Source organism: Natator depressus, chromosome 3, assembly GCF_965152275.1.
Source record: "Natator depressus isolate rNatDep1 chromosome 3, rNatDep2.hap1, whole genome shotgun sequence".
Classification (NCBI taxonomy): Eukaryota; Metazoa; Chordata; order Testudines; family Cheloniidae; genus Natator; species Natator depressus.
The window spans coordinates 208,286,754-208,305,963 of NC_134236.1; the positions used below are offsets into that span (position 1 = coordinate 208,286,754).

Consider the following 19,210-nt stretch of genomic DNA (forward strand, 5'->3'; position numbering starts at 1 on the left):
GCACTCGGGCTTCGGCCAAGGGCCCCAGCAAGTCTAAACCAGCCTTGGTGACCCCATTAAAACAGGGTCACGACCCACTTTGGGGTCCCGCCCCACAGTTGAGAACCCCTGCGTTAAGGTCCTGCTTTAAAAGGACTCGGTTAGAAAAGGCCAGGGAAGTCCCCACTCGGGGCTCCGGTGGGCCGGGCGATCTCCCTGCGTGGAGCGGCTGGCAGGATCGGGGCCTAAATTTGTTAGTCTCTAAGGTGCCACAAGTACTCCTTTTCTTATTGCTTCAGTCGTTATACCTGCTATCAGGGGTCGGATGCAGATTTGGGAGGTCCTGATGTTTAATTTTCATGTTAGTATTTATTTCACACCCCCCCCTCAGGAAAATGGGAGCCGTTACTCCAGTGTGACCAGTGTTTCCGAGTGACCAGCTAAGACCCCTGTGGGAGGAAGGAAAAAACCAGCATGGATGGGCTCCTAGAACAGACCAGTGTGCTAATGCACGGTAAAATCGCTGAAGCTGGGAAAAAGAATGGCTTAATTAACACCAGGAACTTAATGGCGGAGAACAGAGATGGCCTGGTCTCCGTGTACCCAGCCCCACAGTACCAGAGCCACATTGCGGGCAGTCTCGCTGCTCAAAGCAGGAGCGACCCGGTGCAGCAGCTGCTGGACCCCAAGACGCTCCAGCAGACGGTGGAGTCCCATTACCGCCCCAACATCATCCTCTACTCGGAGAACGTGCTGCGCTCCTGGGGGGAGAGCGTGAGCGCCGAGTGCTGTGAGACCACCTTCATCGAGGACCGCTCCCCCACCAAGGACAGCCTGGAGTACCCCGACAGCAAGTTCATCGACCTCTCCGGTGACGACGTCAAGATCCACACCCTCTCCTATGACGTGGAGGAAGATGAGGATTTCCAGGAGCTGGAGGTCAGATATTGCATGTTGCCTGCTGGAGAGGGATGCTGGGGGGTGTTATTTTGAATGATGTGGGAGGGGCATGATGCTCATTTCGAGCACTGGTGCGGCCCTGATCCTGCAAGGCACTTGAGCACACACATGACTGTAACTTCTCAGGTGAAACCTCCAGCCCCATTGAAGCCCCTGGCAAAATTCACATTGAGTTCAGTGGGGCCAGAATTTCACCCGTTCACTTCAGAAGGGAGCCTCACAGGCTTCCAGTGGTGCACGTGCTTTGCTGGGCTGCGGCCTGGATTGTCTTGCCTGGATCTGGCTACCACTAGCTGCCCTAAGAAGTGTGTCCATGTAAGACATTACTGTGTTATCAGCCCTGAACTGTAGCCTCACATGGTCCAAATAAAACCTAAGAGGCTAAGTATTTCTTTATGTTGTTCCCTGGCCAGGGGGTTTCTCCATTCAAAAAGGCCCAGATGGGAAGAGTTTGCAAGCTTCTGGTTTCCCTAGGGCTAGCATTACCCTTTGATTGGCTCATTGACATGCAACAAAAGGCAGAAATGGTTTTTTCTTTGTGGTTTCTGTACTGATAGAGCAGGGAAAGGGGAATTCTTCATGTCCGGTTTAGTAGCCGTCAGGCTGTCTTGGCTACCAACTCCACACGAGAGACGGGGGGATCAGTGGAGGGCCTGTGTGTGCACTGAATGGGCTTCTCCCTCTTTCACAGGGTTCTGTGGTTTTTAACAACAAAATATTCAAAAGGAGCCCAGTCCAAACGGGGCCTGCTGTGGTCCGGGGGGCTCTTCCTGAGAAGTCTAATGGCCGTTCGGTCAGGTCTGGCCTGTGTCACTGTGCACAAAGGGGGCCGTGTGGTTCTGAAAAGCTCTCTGCAAAACCTGGGGCGGGGGGAGTAGCCTCACGCTTTCCCTCTTTGCTTTCCAAGGAGGTAGGAGAGACGCCCTCTTTCCTCTTCCGTCACTGTAGGGAGCAGCATTGGCTGGTGGCTCGGGCACTGGGCTCAGGAGACCTGCGTCCTGTTCCCACGTCTGCCCCGACCTTCAATGTGACCTTGAAGCGTTCTGTGCCCTGGTTAGATTGCACGGCCTCTGGAGCACGGTGCGTCGCACGCCAGGCGCACGCCAGCGCTGGGCACAGCCCAGCCCCCGTCTCAGCTGGGGGCTCCAGCTGCTACTGTTCTACCACAGAGACAATTCTGCTGGAGGGGTGGAGCTGGGCTGGTTGCTGCATCCGCACAAGTGCTTCGAGCAGCCCCGTCCATGGGACGTCCTCCCCTTGGATCCTGGGTAGCGTTTGGGTCACCCCAGCTGGGACAGAGCAGCTCCAGGGGAAATGCTCGGCGGAGGTGCCCATCTGAGGAGAGAAGAGCGGCAGGGAGTCTGCGTGTCTGAGAGAGGCGGGGAAGAATGCGGGTTGTCTGCACCCGGCACAACGGGGCCCTGGTCTCGGTTGAGGCCCCTAATACGGCAGACACACAGCAATTGTCCCCCTGGCCCAAACAGGCAGGGCAGGTTCCTGTGGGGGACCCCGTCTCTCTACACCGCGGGGGTCTATTGTCTGGGTGCTGAGTGGGCACTGGGGCTGCGATAAGCCCTTGATCCGCCTTGAGCCCAGGCTGAGACGAAGACATGTGCAGAAGTGGGGGGAGAGTAGATCTGTGCCTGATCCCACTCGCCGAGACACAGTGCGAGGCCCGTGCCAGGGCTGCGGCGCCATGGAGCCCACGGGCGGCTGGCTCTCAGCCAGAAGAACGCTGCCTTAGCGCGGCTGGCTGTGCAGAACTGGCAGCTGCTGGTGGGAGCTGAATGCTTCATGTCAAGCCAGCTCTCATAGCTATCGCAACACCCCATGCTGCTTAAGAGAGCACCTGCCACGGGGGAGGGTCCCTGAGCCCTGCTGACGGCAAGGGGAGAGCATGAACGGGCTAACCTCGACCCACCGCGCCCTGGATCAACCCGGTCATTGGGCCCCCCAGTGCTATCGCAACTGAGCCCCTCCGAGTCGAGAGCGAAGGTGACCTCCCGGCCCCCCGTGAGAGGGCGAAGTATCACAGCACTGAGACAGAGAGGTTATGGCCCAGGTTCTCCAAGGCCGTTGGGTACCTAGCTCCCAGTGAGCTCAATGGAACTCAGCTGCCTCAATGGTCCTGAGGAGAGGAGCCCAAGGTCAGAGGCTATGGCAGACCGAGGACTTGAACGCAGAGCCCTGATTTCTGGCCTTCTGCCTCAGCCCCACGCCCCATCTTCACAGCCGCTCCCGTGTCTCGCCCCCTGCCCGCTCCCCTACGGTGCTAATGCCTCGCCTCTGAATGTGACACAGAGAGGGAACTGCAAAGGGACCCTAGTGCAGGTCTCCCTGGGGGGGTCCCCGGCAATGGGAACGTGTAGCCCTAACATGCCTCTCTGGGTGCGGTCCCTGCATCCGTTCACGAGAATCTGTTCACGTGGCTAATCCGAGGCTGGAGGTTGCCACAGTGTGAATGAAGAAAACATGAGCGCAGCAGCGGCTGAGGTGGGGAATGAGCTGCACTGGGTTGTTAATGGCATAAAAATGTCTCTGTCTCTGTCTAAAAGAAGAAAAGAGCTTCTGAATGACACCGCAGGAGCCCTGCAGACTAACAGTGCTCAGCACCAGTTACTGGTGAGCGAAGGAGTCTCCCTCCTCCTGGCCACAACACGGAGGACGGGAGAAGGGTTTCATCCCACCGGCTTCCCTGGCTGTGCCGCAGAGTTGTTAAGGCAGATCAGCAGTAAAGGGAAATGTAAGCAGAGATCCAAGTCTTTTTTCATCAGCCTTTGGAGAGACTCAGAAAATTTGATCCTGCCATCCCGTATGTGCGGCACATCGCTGTGTATCTGGGAGAATCAGCTGCTGTGCCAAGAGACAGTTAGATGTGAGCTGCATGGCCCAGTGCCCATTCAAGGCACAGATTTGCAAGGGAAGTGTTCTCTTCCCCACACATCTGCGTTGTGGCTTCTTTCTGGGGCTAACCCCCAGCCATAGACCCTTTCTAGGCGGGCCAACGTGTGGCCAAGGCCTTGTCTACATGCGAAAGTTATACTGGTTTGAATTTACATTGGTGGTTAAACTGGTTTAGCTAAATATTGAATCAACAATATTTAATAGGCAGCAGGTTTAAAACCAACAGAAGGAAGTGTTTCTTCACACAACGCACAGTCAACCTGTGGAACTTCTTGCCAGAGGATGTTGTGAAGGACAAAACTATAACAGGGTTCAAAGAAGAACTAGATAAATGAATGGAGGAGAGGTCCATCAATGGCTATTAGCCAGGATGGGCAGGGATGGTGTCCCTAGCTGCTGTTTGCTGGAAGCTGGGAATGGGCGACAGGGGATGGATCACTTGGTGAGTCCCTGTTCTGTTCATTCCCTCTGGGGCACCTGGCATTGGCAACTGTCGGCAGACAAGACACTGGGCTAGATGGACCTTTGCTCTGACCCAGTCTGGTCGTTCTTATGTAACATTGAATTTTATCTGCTGTTTTGTTGTCTAGTTACCCGGTTCAGTGAGATTCCTTTGTAACTCTTTGCAGTCTGCTTTGGACTTAACTATCTTGAGCATAGGCACCAACTTCCTCTCTACCCAGGGGGTGCTCGACCCCTCCCACCTCCACCCCAGGCCTGCCCCCACTCCACCCCTTCCTCCGAGGCCCACACTGCCTCTTCCCACCCCCTCCCCCGAGCGCACCCTGTCCCTGCTCCTTCCTCTCCCCGCCCCCAGCTAGGGTTGCCAATTTTGATTGATGAAACCTTCAGGAATACATCCATGTAACATAATCTTTAATTCCAGGAGACTCTGGGACAATCCTGGAGGGTTGGCAACCCTACCCCCAACACCTCCTGCATGGTGCAGAACAGTTGATTGCAGCGGGCCCAAGGTGCTGGGAGGGAGGGGGAGGAGTTGATCCATGGGAGGGTGGGGGGGGGTGCTTGGCTGCCAGTGGCTGCTAAGCACATGCTAATTTTTTTTCCCATGGGCACCTATGATCTTGAGTAATTTTGTATTGTCTGCAGACCTCCCTGCCCCCTCACCGTTCACCCCTTTTCCCAGATCATTTGTGAATATGTTGAACAGCCCTGGTCCCAGCACAGACCTCTGTGGGACCCCGCTATTTACCTCTCTCCACTGTGAGAACTGACCATTACTTCCTACGCTTTGTTTCCGGTCTTTTAACCCGTTACTGATCCAGGAGAGGGAAGGTCCTCTCCCATGGCAGCTTAGTTTGCTTAAGAGCAAACTCAAGGCTTTCTGAAAGTCCAGGTACACTCTATCATGTACATTAGATCAGCTGAATCACCCTTGCTCGCATGCTTGTTGACACCCTCAAAGAATTCTAATAGACAGGTGAGGCTTGATTTCCCTGTACAAAAGGCATGTTGACTATTCGCTAACCTATTGCGTTCATTTATGATAATTATGTTCTTTAATATAGTTTCTACCAATTTGACTGGTGCTGAAGTTCAGCTTACCAGCCTGTAATTGCCAGATCACCTCTGGAGGCATTTTTTAAAACTGGGTGTCACATTAGCTCTCTTCCACTCGTCTGAGACAGAGGCTGATTTAAGCTATATGTTATGTACCACAGTTAGTCGTTCTACAGTTTCACATTTGAGTTCCTTCAGAACTCTTGGGTGAATCCCATCTGGTCCTGATGATCTATTGCAGTTTAATTTATCAAACTCTTCCAAAACCACCTCTGCTGACACCTCAACCTGGGACAGTTCCTCAGATCTGTCACCTAAAAAGAATGGCTCAGGTGTGGGAATCTCCTGCACGTCCTCTGCAGTGAAGACTGGTGCAATGAATTCATTTAGTTTCTCTGCAAGGCCTTATCTTCCTTGAGTGCTCCCTTAGCACCTTGGTTGTCCAGTGGCCCCAAAGATTGTTTAGCAGGCTTGCTGATTCTGATGTACTTAACAATTTTTTTGCTGCTAGTTTTGGTGTCTTTTGCTAATTGATCTTCAAAGTCTTTCTTGGCCTGCCTGATTATACATTTACACTTGACTGGCCGGAGTTTATGCTCCTTTCTATTGTCCTCACTAGGATTTGACATGCATTTTTTAAAGGATGTCTCTTTGCCTCTTAACATCCTCTTTTAATCTGTTGTTTAGCCATGGCGTAATTTTTTTTTGTCCTCTTACTCTTTTTTTAATTTGATTGATTTTTATTTGGGGCATACATTTTAGGTTGAGCCTCTATTCTGCTTTTTTAAAACAGTTTCCATGCAGTTTGTAGGCATTTCACCTTTGTGACTGTTCCTTTTCATTTCCGTTTAACTCGCTTCCTCATTTTTGTGTAGTTCCCTTTTTGAAGTTAAATGCGACTGCGGTGGGTTTCTTTGGTATTTTCCCCCCCTGCACGGATGTTAAATTCAGTTACATTATGGTTGCTGTTACCAAGTGATTCAGCTATATTCCCCTCTTGGATCAGATCTTGTGCTCCATTTAGGACTAAATGAAGAATTGCCTCTCCCCTTGTGGGACTAATTGCTCCGAGAAGCAGTTATTAATCATGTCTAGAAATTTTATCTCTGCATCCTGTCCTGAGATGACACCCAGCCAGTCATAATGGGTATACTTGAAATCCCCCATTATTACTAAGTCTTCTGTTTTTGTTTCCTTTCTAATTTCCCTGAGCATTTGACCGTCATGGTCACCATCCTGGTCAGTAGTGTATCCCTGCTGCTATACTCCTATTATTCAAGCACAGAATTTCTCTCCATAGAGATCCTATGGTACAATTCGATTCATTTAAGATTCGTACTCTATTTGACTCTCTGCTTTTTTCACATATAATGCCACTCCCCCACCAGCACAACCTGCTGTGTCATTCCTGTATATTTATACCCTAGTACAGCTTTGTCCCATTGTTTATCCTCATTCCACCACGTTTCTTGGATACCTATTATATCCGTATCCTCAGTGAATACCTGACACTCACGTTCACCCGGTTTAGCATCTAGCCGTCTGTTTGCAGTGGTGTTGGAGCCATGCTGGTCTCAGGATGTTGGAGAGCCGAGGCGGGTGAGGTCGTTTTTAAAAGGTGCGTTTTTGTCTTAACCGCTTCTTTGACTCTGTTGTGTAGCCACAGCAGCACTGCTTTGGTCCTCTTAGGGTTTGTTTTTTAATTTGGGTTTGAGCCTCCCGTATGCCGTTTCTAAGGGGTTTCTCTGCCTGTGGTTGTTCCTTTATAATATTGCTTCACCAACAGAAGTTGGTCATTAAAAGGTATTACCCAACCTGCTTTGTCTCTCTATTTAGACTTCGAGCATTTGTAATAAGCACTTATAACATTTGTCTGTATTTAGTTGTCTGCCTTCCTGTGATGTAATTGAATGGGACTCTTTTTCATTTGACTGTTTCTCTTGAGTTCCTGTCTGTACTTTATCAACTTCTATCCTCTCCTCTTTGCTAGGACACAGATTATCCCGTTTAATAAATCCTCCCCTCAGAGATGTCTCTGTCTGAACCATGTGCTCTTCTGCACCCGTCGGCTTTCCCTCGGCCCTTAGTTTATAAACTCCTCTGTGACCTTTAAAATGTGAAATGCTAGCTGTCTGGTTCCATTTTGGTTTAGGTGGAGCCCATCCTTCCTGTATAGGCTCCTCCTTTCCCAAAAGGTTCCCCAGTTCCTACTAAACCTAAACCCCTCCTCCCTACACCATTGTCTCATCCACACACTGAGACTCTGCTGTTCTGCCTGGCTCTGTGCATGGAACTGGAAGTATTTCAGAGAATGCTACCATGGAGGTCCTGGACCTTAATCTCTTGCTTGACAGCCTAAATTTGGCCTCCGGGTCCACTCCCCTATCCCTATGTCTCTGGTGCCAACATGTACCACAATCACCGGTGCCATCCCTGAACTGTACATAACTCTATCTAGATGTCTCGAGAGGTCCGTAACCTTTGCACCTGGCAGGCAGGTCTTTATGTCAGGGCTAATGGCTAGACAACCCACCAAATAAGGCTTTATTACAATACTGCACAAGTTCCTTACTGAGGTATTCTTCTGTGGCTGGGCTGCTGTCTCTGCTCCAGGAGTATCATTCGTCATACCACGCTCGCTCTGCTATGCTAACGTCTTAGTAATGAGCTTATTAAAGAAACCCAAGTTATTGATGAAATACAGAAGTGAGAGAGTGAATTATTCATACATAGAGCATAAGAGAATGGATTTGAGTTCTCTTGTTAAAAAAAAATCCACCGATGACTGAAATATTCTCTGTAAAATGAAAAAAAAAAAAGTGTTTGAGTGAGTAAAAACCGAAAGCTGTCCCTTTGCCCGACGAATCGCAGCACAAGGCCAAGGAGCCTAGAGGTGGATCTATTGCACCTGAGCTCTCCGCTCAAGTCTCGTGAAAATCGCTACATCTGTCTCAGTGCTTATGTGGCCCTTTTCTCCATCGTGTCTACGTGCCCTGGACTCGTGCCTGGATTTCCAGCCTCACAGGCTCTGCTCCCATTGTATAGGTGGGGAACTGAGACCTGAGGGGCCTCGATGGCTTGCCCAAAGTCCCGTCAAGGAGAGTTTTGTCATTGATTTCAGGGAAGCCAGGATTTCACCCCTGGTCTCTGTGTTAACAAACTCTACTTACTGTGTGGCATCTACGTGGAGGATGAAACAGTTGATGGGATTCTAAGGCCTCTTATGACAGAAGTCAGACTTGGATATTGATTCTAAAATTCCTGGGTGAGAGCTCGGCTTGTACAACACGTGCCCAGAACAAACACCAGTGAACAAGGTTGTTTCCATTCTCCTTGGACAGGCTGGCGCATGCTAAAGCCATATATGTTCCTTTGAGTGCAGCTACCATGAAACACATATAGTTTGGTTCTGCGGGGGGAGCCGTTTCATCCAATGTTGGAAAATGAATTGCCTTCCACCCTAATGCAGTGATGAACTTCGTGCTGAGATGGCTCAATATGCCAGCAATGCCTCTTCAGAGGCAATTCTCTGTCCAGTTCTCACCTCGGATGCACAGAATCCCCTTTTTGGAAGAAACCCTACAGGGCTTGCACACGAATGGGATTTTAGACCTAGGAAACAATAATGCAACATGCACCTGAGATGGGAATCTGGTACTTAACAGACCTTTGCAGTTTCTATGGCATTTATGTGAGCTGAAGAATCTATCTCAGGTATTTGTGTGCCCCCCATTGCTATAGTGTTCGCGCACCTCGCAATCTTGACGATATTTATCCTCAGAATGTCCCATGAAATAGGGAAGGGCTCTTAGTCCCATTGCACAGATGGGGAGCTAAGGCACAGAGAGGCTAAGTGACTGGCCCAAGGTCTCTCACACACAGTCTGTGACAGAGTAGGGACTTGAGCTCCCATCACCTGAGCACCAGGCCAGCACCCTAACCACTGGATCATCTTTCTTTCTGGAATATTAATGCAAATGCAAACCTATGGGCCGAAGCCTGCAAACACACTTTACTCCCTGGCCTCGTCATGCTGCAGCCAAGCTATGTCCGTGTGTACAGGTCTCTAGAATCTGACCCGATCGTAGAGCCCCAAGTCCCAGAATAGCGAACTCTCTCCTGGGTTTTCATTAGAAACCACACAGTTTGCAGGGTTCTAGAACTTAGCGGTAACGGCCGATTCTCGTCAGTCAGCGCCTGAGCTGAGAAACGGAATTTTGTTCTTTGACACAGTTTGCAGTCAGTCCCTGTCGTCTTGTTTTATTTTCTTAGTTAATGAAAACCAAACTGCTTTTCTTTTCTTCCTTTTTTCTTTGATTTCAGGTGAGAGTTTGGGAATTCTCCATCCACAAACTAGCTTTGATGTTTGAAATGTATGTTTGCAAGGTGCCAGCTCTCAGGTGCCGTCGAGCTTTGCGGCTGTATTTGTCTTTCCATTTAAAATGAATGACCTGTTAACATTAACAAAAGCACCTGGGGTAACAGCATTCCTGGACGCTATGGTACTGACCCGATCATAGGACTTTTGTGACCTTGACCCAGATTCAGTGATGTCCTTCCCCATTTACCCTCCCTTCCACCCCAGTTGCATAGAACAGTGTGAAGTGTGTTGTGAAAAGCGAAATCAAAACAAGAAGTTTTGCTGGGATGTTCAAAGGGGCCCAACTCCCATGGGACTGTCAATGACAATTTGGGTCCTTACCTCCCGTAGGGTCCTTTGAAATGCCCCAGCCTTAGTTCCCAGCACTGCGAGGTCTGCAGCCATCCTTATCTCCTGCAGGAGCAAGGTCTATAACGTAAGTCCTGGCCCCACAGATGTTCTGTCCCCCACATGCGCTGGCCGTGGTGAAATGTTCATCGTTCCAGTGGGTTATAGCTGGTGGGGGGAGGGGCTTTAGGGTGGGAAAGGGAATAATCTGTTACAGGCAGAACAGACAGATTGAGAAGTTCAGGTCAGACCCCCTCCCCACATTTCATGGTTCTACTATGTAGGCAATTAATTAACAGGCTGTACTAGTTATGTTTTATTTGCATTCAATCTTTTCCCCATGAAAGGAAATTTGTTAATAGAAGCCACTGGAGTCTGTAGACACTGAGCTCTGCCAAGCCATAGGGATATTAACACTTGTTATCCATGCCTGAGACTTGGGGATACTTTTCAGTTGTCTCTTTACCAGCCTTCCTCTGAGTCACACTTACAACACCTGGGGTCCAGACATAGAATCATAGAATATCAGGGTTGGAAGAGACCTCAGGAGGTCACCTAGTCCAACCCCCTGCTCAAAGCAGGACCAATCCCCAACTAAATCATCCCAGCCAGGGCTTTGTCAAGCGGGCCTTAAAAACCTCTAAGGATGGAGATTCCACCACCTCCCTAGGTAACGCATTCCAGTGTTTCACCACCCTCCTAGTGACAAAGTTTTTCCTAATATCCAACCTAAACCTCCCCCACTGCAACTTGAGACCATTACTCCTTGTTCAGTCATCTGCTACCACTGAGAACAGTCTAGATCCATCCTCTTTGGAACCCCCTTTCAGGTAGTTGAAAGCAGCTACCAAATCCCCCCTCATTCTTCTCTTCTGCAGACTAAATAACCCCAGTTCCCTCAGCCTCTCCTCATAAGTCATATGCCCCAGCCCCCTAATAATTTCCGTTGCCCTCCGCTGGACTCTCTCCAATTTGTCCACATCCTTTCTGTAGTGTGGGGCCCAAAACTGGACACAATACTCCAGATGTGGCCTCTCAGTGCCGAATAGAGGGGAATAATCGCTTAGCCAGTCAGTCAGTCAGTCACCAGCCTGTAGCAGCACATGGGATTCTTCCGTCCTAAGGGCAGGACTCTGCACTTGTCCTTGTTGAACCTCATCAGATTTCTTTTGGCCCAATCCTCTAATTTGTCTAGGTCACTCTGGACCCTATCCCTACAGTCCAGCGTATCTACCTCTCCCCCCAGCTCAGTGTCATCCGTGAACTTGCTGAGGGTGCAATCCACACCATCCTCCAGATCTTTAATGAAGATGTTGAACAAAACCGGCCCCAGGACTGACCCCTGGGGCACTCCGCTTGATACCGGCTGCCAGCTAGATATCGAGTTGTTGATCACTACCCGTTGAGCCTGACGATCTAGCCAGCTTTCTATCCACCTTATAGTCCATTCATCCAATCCATACTTTTTTAACTTGCTGGCAAGAATACTGTGGGAGACCGTATCAAAAGCTTTCTAAAGTCAAGATATATCAAGTCCACCGCTTTCCCCGTATCCACAGAGCCAGTTATCTCGTCATAGAAGGCAATCAGATTGGTCAGGCATGACTTGCCCTTGGTGAATCCATGTTGACTGTTCTTGATCACTTTCCTCTCCTCCTAGTGCCTGTGCCATGGTCAGTATTGTAAATAGCCACAGCAAGGCCACACGGGCTCTATACGGGGATGGTAAAATAAGCTGTCTGGTAACCGTTCCATCGTGGGAGGATGTGTGCGCTGGTTCTTGAAAACTGAGGAGGAAACCAGACTGGGGGGAGATGGGAGGTGGCAGCTCTATAGTGAAGCAGAGAAAAAAGGGAGAACTCCTCGTAGTCTAATAAGTACCCTCCATCGGTGTCGTTGTGCTTCTTTACTGTTGTCACTGGCACACAGTGCCGGTCGACATGCAGGGCCAAACGCTCCACAAGTCTTAACGAGCAAAACTCCGTGGGCACCAATGGAGCTGCAAGCATTTACAGGAGCTGAGAGTTTGGGTCTATGCATCATAAGTGAGGGTCACCTAGAGGGCTCCACCATTGCCCGGAAGTGAGCTGTGTTTCTGGGACAGCACTCCAGCGTGTACAGCATAGAAGCATTTCCAAGCAAGGATTTCTGGAGCAGGTTTTTCAAAAGCAAAGTATATGAAATACCAACTACGTTGAACTTCCATTTAGGTTCTGATTGAAGTGTGCTTTAGAAAGTAAAGGGCAATTCATCAATGATTCTCAGCCCATCTTTAGGGACATAAACACGCCCCCTTTACTGCACACATACCGCTCTTGTGAGTTGGAGAGATTGTTGAAAGCTCCCGGGATTAGCTCCCTGCCATTCTCCAAAGAATATGGATATTTAGACGGCATCTTCACACTTGCAATTACTGCTCTCCGAGAAGAGGGCATGATTTGGCCAGGTGTGGCACTCTCCATCCTGCTCTGAGGTCGATTTGTATATTGCCATCTGAAAAATCCTGTTCCAGAGGCAATGCGTTGAATGTAAGTTACTGCTCACCCTGAGACATAGTAATTCTTGGTGTCTAGATATACACATTCAAAATCCAGGAAGAGCAAGGATGGGCTCAGACAGCCACACTTTGGTTCAAGCATTTGGCTGTGTTTTGGATTTACAAGGATAAAATCAAAAGCTTGCTTGGTTTTGGATTCAGAGTCCACATGAAGCAAGGAACGGCCTCAAGCTTTCTTAGGCAGGTACTGTAAGGAAAGGGGCTGGATTAATTCTAGATACAGCAGCAGAACTGTGCTGGTGATGGTCTGGAGATTGTCATAGCATAGAAGAGGGTTAAATGGGAAAGTTGTGCCACTGGAACCATGTTTCTTACAAAAGATTATTCCGAAGGCAATAAATCCACCTACAGTGCAATCAATGAGCCAGCCAGAACCTCTCATTGATTCCAGGGTACAGTCGTGCACACCGATATTTGCAGCTCCAGCAATAAGCCTTATGGGGAAAGCAGTATATCTGGCGATGCACAAGTGTCTGAAATCTGCTCTGCTCATTCATGTTTCACTTTGAGTCAAAGTTTGTTACTTTTTCCAGAGCAGAGGCCCTTAAGAGTGGTAAATCAGAAATACAGTGCCTTCTGTAATGTTTCTTCTCTACATCGTGCTGTTATATAAGAATGGCCATTCTGGGTCAGACCAGTGGTCCACTTAGCCCCGTATCCTGTCTTCTGACAGTGGCCATTGACAGATGTTTCAGAGGGAATGAACGGAACAGGGCAATTTATCAAGTGATCCATTTTGGCTAATAGCCATTGATGGATTTATCCTCCATGAACTTAGGTAGTTCTTTTCTGAACCCAGTTATGCTTTTGGCCTTCACAACATCCCCTGGCAACGCAGGGGCAAGATTCTGCATTGCACCTCTTAATCTCCACACCACTGTGTCTGGTGGCCCCAGGCACCTTCCTCCTTATGCGGGGCTTGCAAGGGGTTCTTCAGAGAGCAGCCTCCTAGCTCTCTCCCACCATGCCTGCACTGGGGGGATTTTTACCTAGCCAAATAAGAGGCCATGAGGGCCCCATTAGGCTGCCCCAGCCCTTTTAAGCCAGCACAAAAGGGCAGGCACAGGGGTGAGGATCTCACATGGGGTTCCCTACAGATTTTCGCTCTCTCATGGTGTTCATCTCAATTTGAGCTTTCCCTTGTAAAAAGTTTCTAGGTGTGAAGACAGGCTTTCCCCTATGACTGTCCGGCGTATCGTCTTCAGGCTTGACAAAGCCCTGGCTGGGATGATTTAGTTGGGTATTGGTCCTGCTTTGAGCAGGGGGTTGGACTAGATGACCTCCTGAGGTCCCTTCCAACCCTGATATTCTGTGATTCTATGGGTGGCCAGTCCAGGCGTGAGCTGGGCGAGATGCTAACTGCCACATTCGTCTCAGTGCAGTGTTAATACACCAATATCTATATGTCACCGGCAGTATTTCGGCGCTGTCGTAGACCCAGTCTAGGTGGTAAAACACACCCTCGTTAAACGTGGCAATGGCCGAAACACGTTATACAGGTAATCTACTGGTGCCTGTGTGGACAGGGGAATAACAATCAATCCACCACTTTTTATCCTGCTAAAATCTTCTGCAAGGTCTTTTTGAACAAACGAATAGTGAAGAGCAAGATTCAAAAGGAAAAGTAATGGCGGCAGGGGGAGGAGGGGTTACTACCGGCCTCAATTAATTGTGCTCTTCCCCCCACCACAGACCTTCTTTAAAGTGTCATTCCCCCCCCCACCCCGGCATTTTCATTCAGTGCCCTGCCAGGGCCCAAAATCACAGCTGCCCGTTAATCAAGAACCCCGGGCACACGCAGAGCCAGGTCATTTGAAAATACGTCCACATGCTCTCCAATCCATTTTGCTCTCTTACAGAGCCCCCCAGTTACCTACACCCCACTGGATCTTCCCCGATAATTCTGCTCTCCCCACACAAAGCCCCCTGACACTGTCCCTCCGTAGAGCTCCCCAATTAACCCCACGATCACCGGTGCCTCCCCTGGTGCTGGAAGGACCTCAGAGAAGATCAGAGGCTTTCCTCTTCTTCAGCGCCCTACCAAGAGCCCCAAAGTCTTCAATAAGTCCCACATGATTCGGTGTGGGTGGTGCCAGGGTGAGTGAGCACCAGGGGAGGTTTGCCAGTCAGTGTCAGAGCCCGTGGGGATACAGTGACGCCTCGTAAAAGGAATAGTGTCTGTTAGTACAGCTGGACTGGACAAATGAGTTCATTTTTAAAAATACATTCTCTCCTAACTCTCCGTGAAGATGCATGCGTGCACCTTCCAGTCACGTGAGCAGGACGTGGACATGCAGAACCCCTGCCCTTGGCTATGTTCATGGTGAAACAAGACAAGGGCTGCTAAAGCTGTGGGGTCATGAGCAGGAGCAAAACCTGTGCCCTGGGTCATAAAACCAGACTGGGTGAAACCCTGGCCTCATTAAGCCCATGAGGAAACTCCCCTTGACTTCCGCGGGGCTAAGATTTCACCCAACATGTATTAAGGGGTGACTTCCCCCACCAAGGAGTCAGTGTTATTCACAGAGTAAGAGATTCAGCCGGATTTTGGGCTGGTGAAGTAGGGAGAGTTTGGGAAGGCAAAAAAAATCCACTGTCCAATCCATGGCCGGGGTACGTGGCTGCCTCAGCCACCAGAGCTGAAAGAGCAGCTGCCTTCCTTACCTGTCCCTGGGGGGCGCTTTGCTCGCCATGCTGCTGCAGCAGGGTTTCACGCTCGCCTTGCGCCAGCGACGCTGGAAGAGGTAGGTCCGGGGTGAAGTGAGCAGCCTGTGGGAAGGGGAATGTCTGGGGGATCTGACAGGGATTCAGTGTTACTCAGCGGCGCTCACCCTGCAGGGCAGGAAGTGGCTGGCAGGAGAGGTAGAGGCTCTGAGGCTGGGGGAAGTATTTGACAAAACTAAATAGAAAGCTCCTCCCAGTGAATGCTGCTAGCCAGTGTGGACTGTTACGGCTACCAGCTCTGAGCCCACGGTCAAGCCCTTTGCTTGCCCAGACTGCCTGCGTGGGGCTGGGGCAGAGTCCCTCTCCGTAGGGCAAAGGGGATGCCCGGGCCCCAGTGAATAGCCGTTGTGCTGGTGCTCCTTGCACGGCCGGTGCAGGCGGCCTCGTACTGATAGAGACCCGGGTGAAGTGCTTAGAAATGACGAAAGCACAAGAGGCCGTATTGTAAGAGACTGCCATGGTTACTAAGGCGTTACTAGGGCTCGACCAAGGTTTACACGTCGGGCCTTCCCCTGAACAGGGAACAGCAATAGGGTCTGTGCTTAGTGTGACCCCCCGTCCCTAACTGGGCAGGCCAGTCCCGAAATGTACATTTCGAGTCCCGGTCCTGGACTCAATGACTCCAGGACAGCATTTGTCCCGGATTCCCTGTGGCGCTGCTCTGCCTCCGCCTGAGGCTCGGGGTGGCGCCAGCCTCTTCCCCGTGGGGGGCTGAGGTGAGCCTTAGCACCCCATCGCCATGAGGCCCCGCCCCCTGCTCCTCCTCTCCCCCCCGTGGCCCCGCCCTCTGGCCAGAGGCCGGAGACGGGCAGTAGTAAGAGTTGCCCAGGCAGCCCCAGAGTCCCGGACCCTCCCCCTGCCCTGGTCAGCGCACCCCAGGGACAGGGACACAGGCTGGGGCTTGTCTGGGGCACCCTAGTCCCCCACCCAGGGCAGATGGAGGGTCCAGGGCTCCCCACAACGGCCCGGGCTCCCTGGGCAGCTCTTACCATGGCTCAGCTCCGGCTTCTGGCCTGGGCGGGGCCACCGGGGGAAGAGGAGGAGCAGGAGGCGGGGCCTCATGGCAAGGGGGTGGGGCTCCTGTATGTGACCCTTTTTTTTGCATTTTGAAAAGGTGATTACCCTGTCTGTGCTATAAAAATACGCTGAAAGTTACTGGGGAGGTTCTTCTCGTAGGTGCTCACAGACTGCGCCTTTGGCAGGGGAGGAGTAATTGCATCATTAACCGGGGTTTTTTCTTTCTTCCTGCTTCCACTTGCTCTTCCAGAGCGACTACTCGAGTGACACAGAGAGTGAAGACAATTTCCTCATGATGCCCCCAAGGGATCATCTCGGCCTCAGCGTATTCTCCATGCTCTGCTGCTTTTGGCCACTGGGGATTGCTGCCTTTTATTTGTCACACGAGGTAATGTAAAATTCTCTCCTGCTAACTCAGAACACTGTAGCCTAGGATTTGGATGGACCCAGTGTGATGTGGAAGGGGGCAACTGGGCATATATTTTTGGGTTACACACACATACACACACACGTTGTGGGTAGCTAGAAGCAGAGAGGGGTTCAGAGTGTAGATAACCCACTGGTGAGTGTGTGTTACAGGTCTCCTTCTGTGTAAATGCATATATCGATGATGGTATATACCTACATGTTTTCCTTTGTACTGAGTGCAGATGCTATAAAAGTCCTTAGCTCTGATTCTTGTGGTCCAGTCCTATGTTGCTTCATAGCTGAGAGGGTCAAGAATTTTTCTGTTGGAAAATACCTTTTTGGAAAAGTTCAATTTTGCAAGGAAGAAACTTAAATTTTGCTGAAAAATTTCCATTCCCCCTTCCCAGGGAAACTCTAAATGACCGCTCCCAGACAGCCCACCTGGAAGGCTCTGTCAGTTTCATTTTCTGTCCAGGAGAAAAGTGAAATTGACAAGAGCATTCCAGACAGGCAGAGGGAAAGCTGAAAAACTCCATTTTAGTTCTTTCCAAAATGGATTTTTTCTGGGAATCCCTTCCTGTGAACCATTTTGCTTTTTTGACTTTTCAACCCCATTCGGATGGAAAAATTTCCAAAAACATGAAATTTTTCTCAGGAAGGATTTCCCTTTTCCAGCCACAGTGTGGCTAATATCCACTGAATGTCTCTACATCTCCCTCCAGTGCGTCTTCATAAAGCCTGAAATCTCTCAGAGCAGAGGGTCATGTAACTTACAGGCCTGGAATCACATTGGTGGACTCATCAGTGGTCATAATGAAGTGAGCTGCCAACACTAGGCAAAAATATAAGAGAAATGGAGCAGCACATGGGAGCATGCCATCTGCGTGCTTCACAGCCCTGAGATCACTCACACTCTAGTCTGACTTTATAATCTCCCAGCTCTAAAGTTGACCAGTATTGTGTGTCTCTCATGTTTGTATGTACCCATGTTCCTCTGAGGCCCTTAAGATCAAAGGAACCTAAAAATAAGGTTTATTGTGTAGTGTCGCCTGGAGCAGTGCTTCTCAAACTTTTTTTTTTTCGTGGACCACTTGAGAATTGCTGAGGGTCTTGGCGGACCACTTAATCTTTCCAAATGTCGCTTGTACCATTACCTAACCATTGTAAAGCGCTTTGGATAGAAGCGCTATATAAAAAAACTTAATAATAACAAACTTTTTTTTGTTCTACAAACAAAAGCGCACAACTCATATTTTAATATCTGCAGTCTTACCTTTCTAATGCGATGGATGTGCCCTCTCTCCCCCTCCGCGGCAGCCCCCGAGCTGGGGCTGGGAAGGAGAGGGGTCTCTCCCTCTCTCCCCAGCAGCCACAGCCCTGGAGCTGGGGAAAGTCGCCTCTTTCTCTGGCTGCCGCAGCCGGCACATCCCAAATTCCCCCCACCCCCTCTTCTCACCCCACTGCCCCCTCCCACCTACCCCCTATTCCCCTCCCCACCCCGAGGCCACCAACTCACTTTACATGTGTGTCTTCTCCAGGGTCCAGGCACCTAATTAGTGGAGCCACGCCTGCATGTCTCCACTAATTAGGTGGGTGGCCCTTCATCCTCTTGTGCATGGCTATGCAGCACCTTAGAGGGAACTATCCGCGGACCACGTGAATGGAGCTGGCGGACCACAGTTTGAGAACCTCTGGCCTAGAAGATGCTTAAAATTAAAATTTGTAGAAGTTAGGTTTTGAGCCTAAGTGTAGAGGAATATGGGAAATTGAAGTTGCTAGTGTGAGAATAGTTAGAGATAAGTTGGAGGCAGAGTGTTCTGGGCAAGTCAGAGTTGGCAAGCACATGACCTGGGGTTGTGTTACCATTATGGTTTGGTTCTAACTGGTTTGAGCAAGATTTTTCATTCGTGTTTTTGAGAATTATGACTGGTTTATTGAAATGCTGTCTATATTGAGAGCATGGGAGGGACACTGGGGCAGATGTTGATTTAAATCATGTGTAATGTAAAGAGCCAACAAGAGGGTGGTGGAACTCTCATCATGGTAAAGGAGAGTTTAATGCTAATTCGTATTATAATGGCGTATAACAGGAGTGGTTTGGCTAAATTGTGGGAGAGCGCCAGTTCACATCCAGGGTTCCAGGATGAGACGGCTGTGCCTGTGACTAATCACCCATCGTAGTGTGTGTGACTGATCACCCACAAATAGTAGCATTTGTGGAAGCCGTTTGCTGTTTGCCTAATGAATCATTGTTTCTTTTTAATAACATTTGATTGTATCATTCCAAGTGTCACCTAGCAGGCCTCTACTACATCGATTATCTGTAACTGGCCTACCTAAAAAACTCAAGTTGGGTTTTATTGAACCCTTATCTTGAACAAGGTAATATTGGGAACATTTCAACATAAAGGTTACAAAAGGTTACAGTAGGA

The 19,210-nt window shown here is 49.8% G+C and overlaps 1 protein-coding gene across 4 annotated transcripts in view; it reads left to right on the forward strand.

Annotated features, from left to right (window-relative positions):
* The window catches only part of SYNDIG1 (synapse differentiation inducing 1), a 135,974-nt gene that overhangs the window by 19,986 nt on the left and 96,778 nt on the right, over nucleotides 1-19,210 (forward strand). For all 4 annotated transcript variants that reach the window (XM_074949837.1, XM_074949834.1, XM_074949836.1 and 1 more), the window contains exons 2-3: nucleotides 371-918; nucleotides 16,621-16,758. In XM_074949837.1, the coding sequence (XP_074805938.1) occupies nucleotides 454-918; nucleotides 16,621-16,758 (603 nt within the window). In that variant the 5' untranslated portion in view covers nucleotides 371-453. The remainder of the gene's footprint in view (nucleotides 1-370; nucleotides 919-16,620; nucleotides 16,759-19,210) is intronic.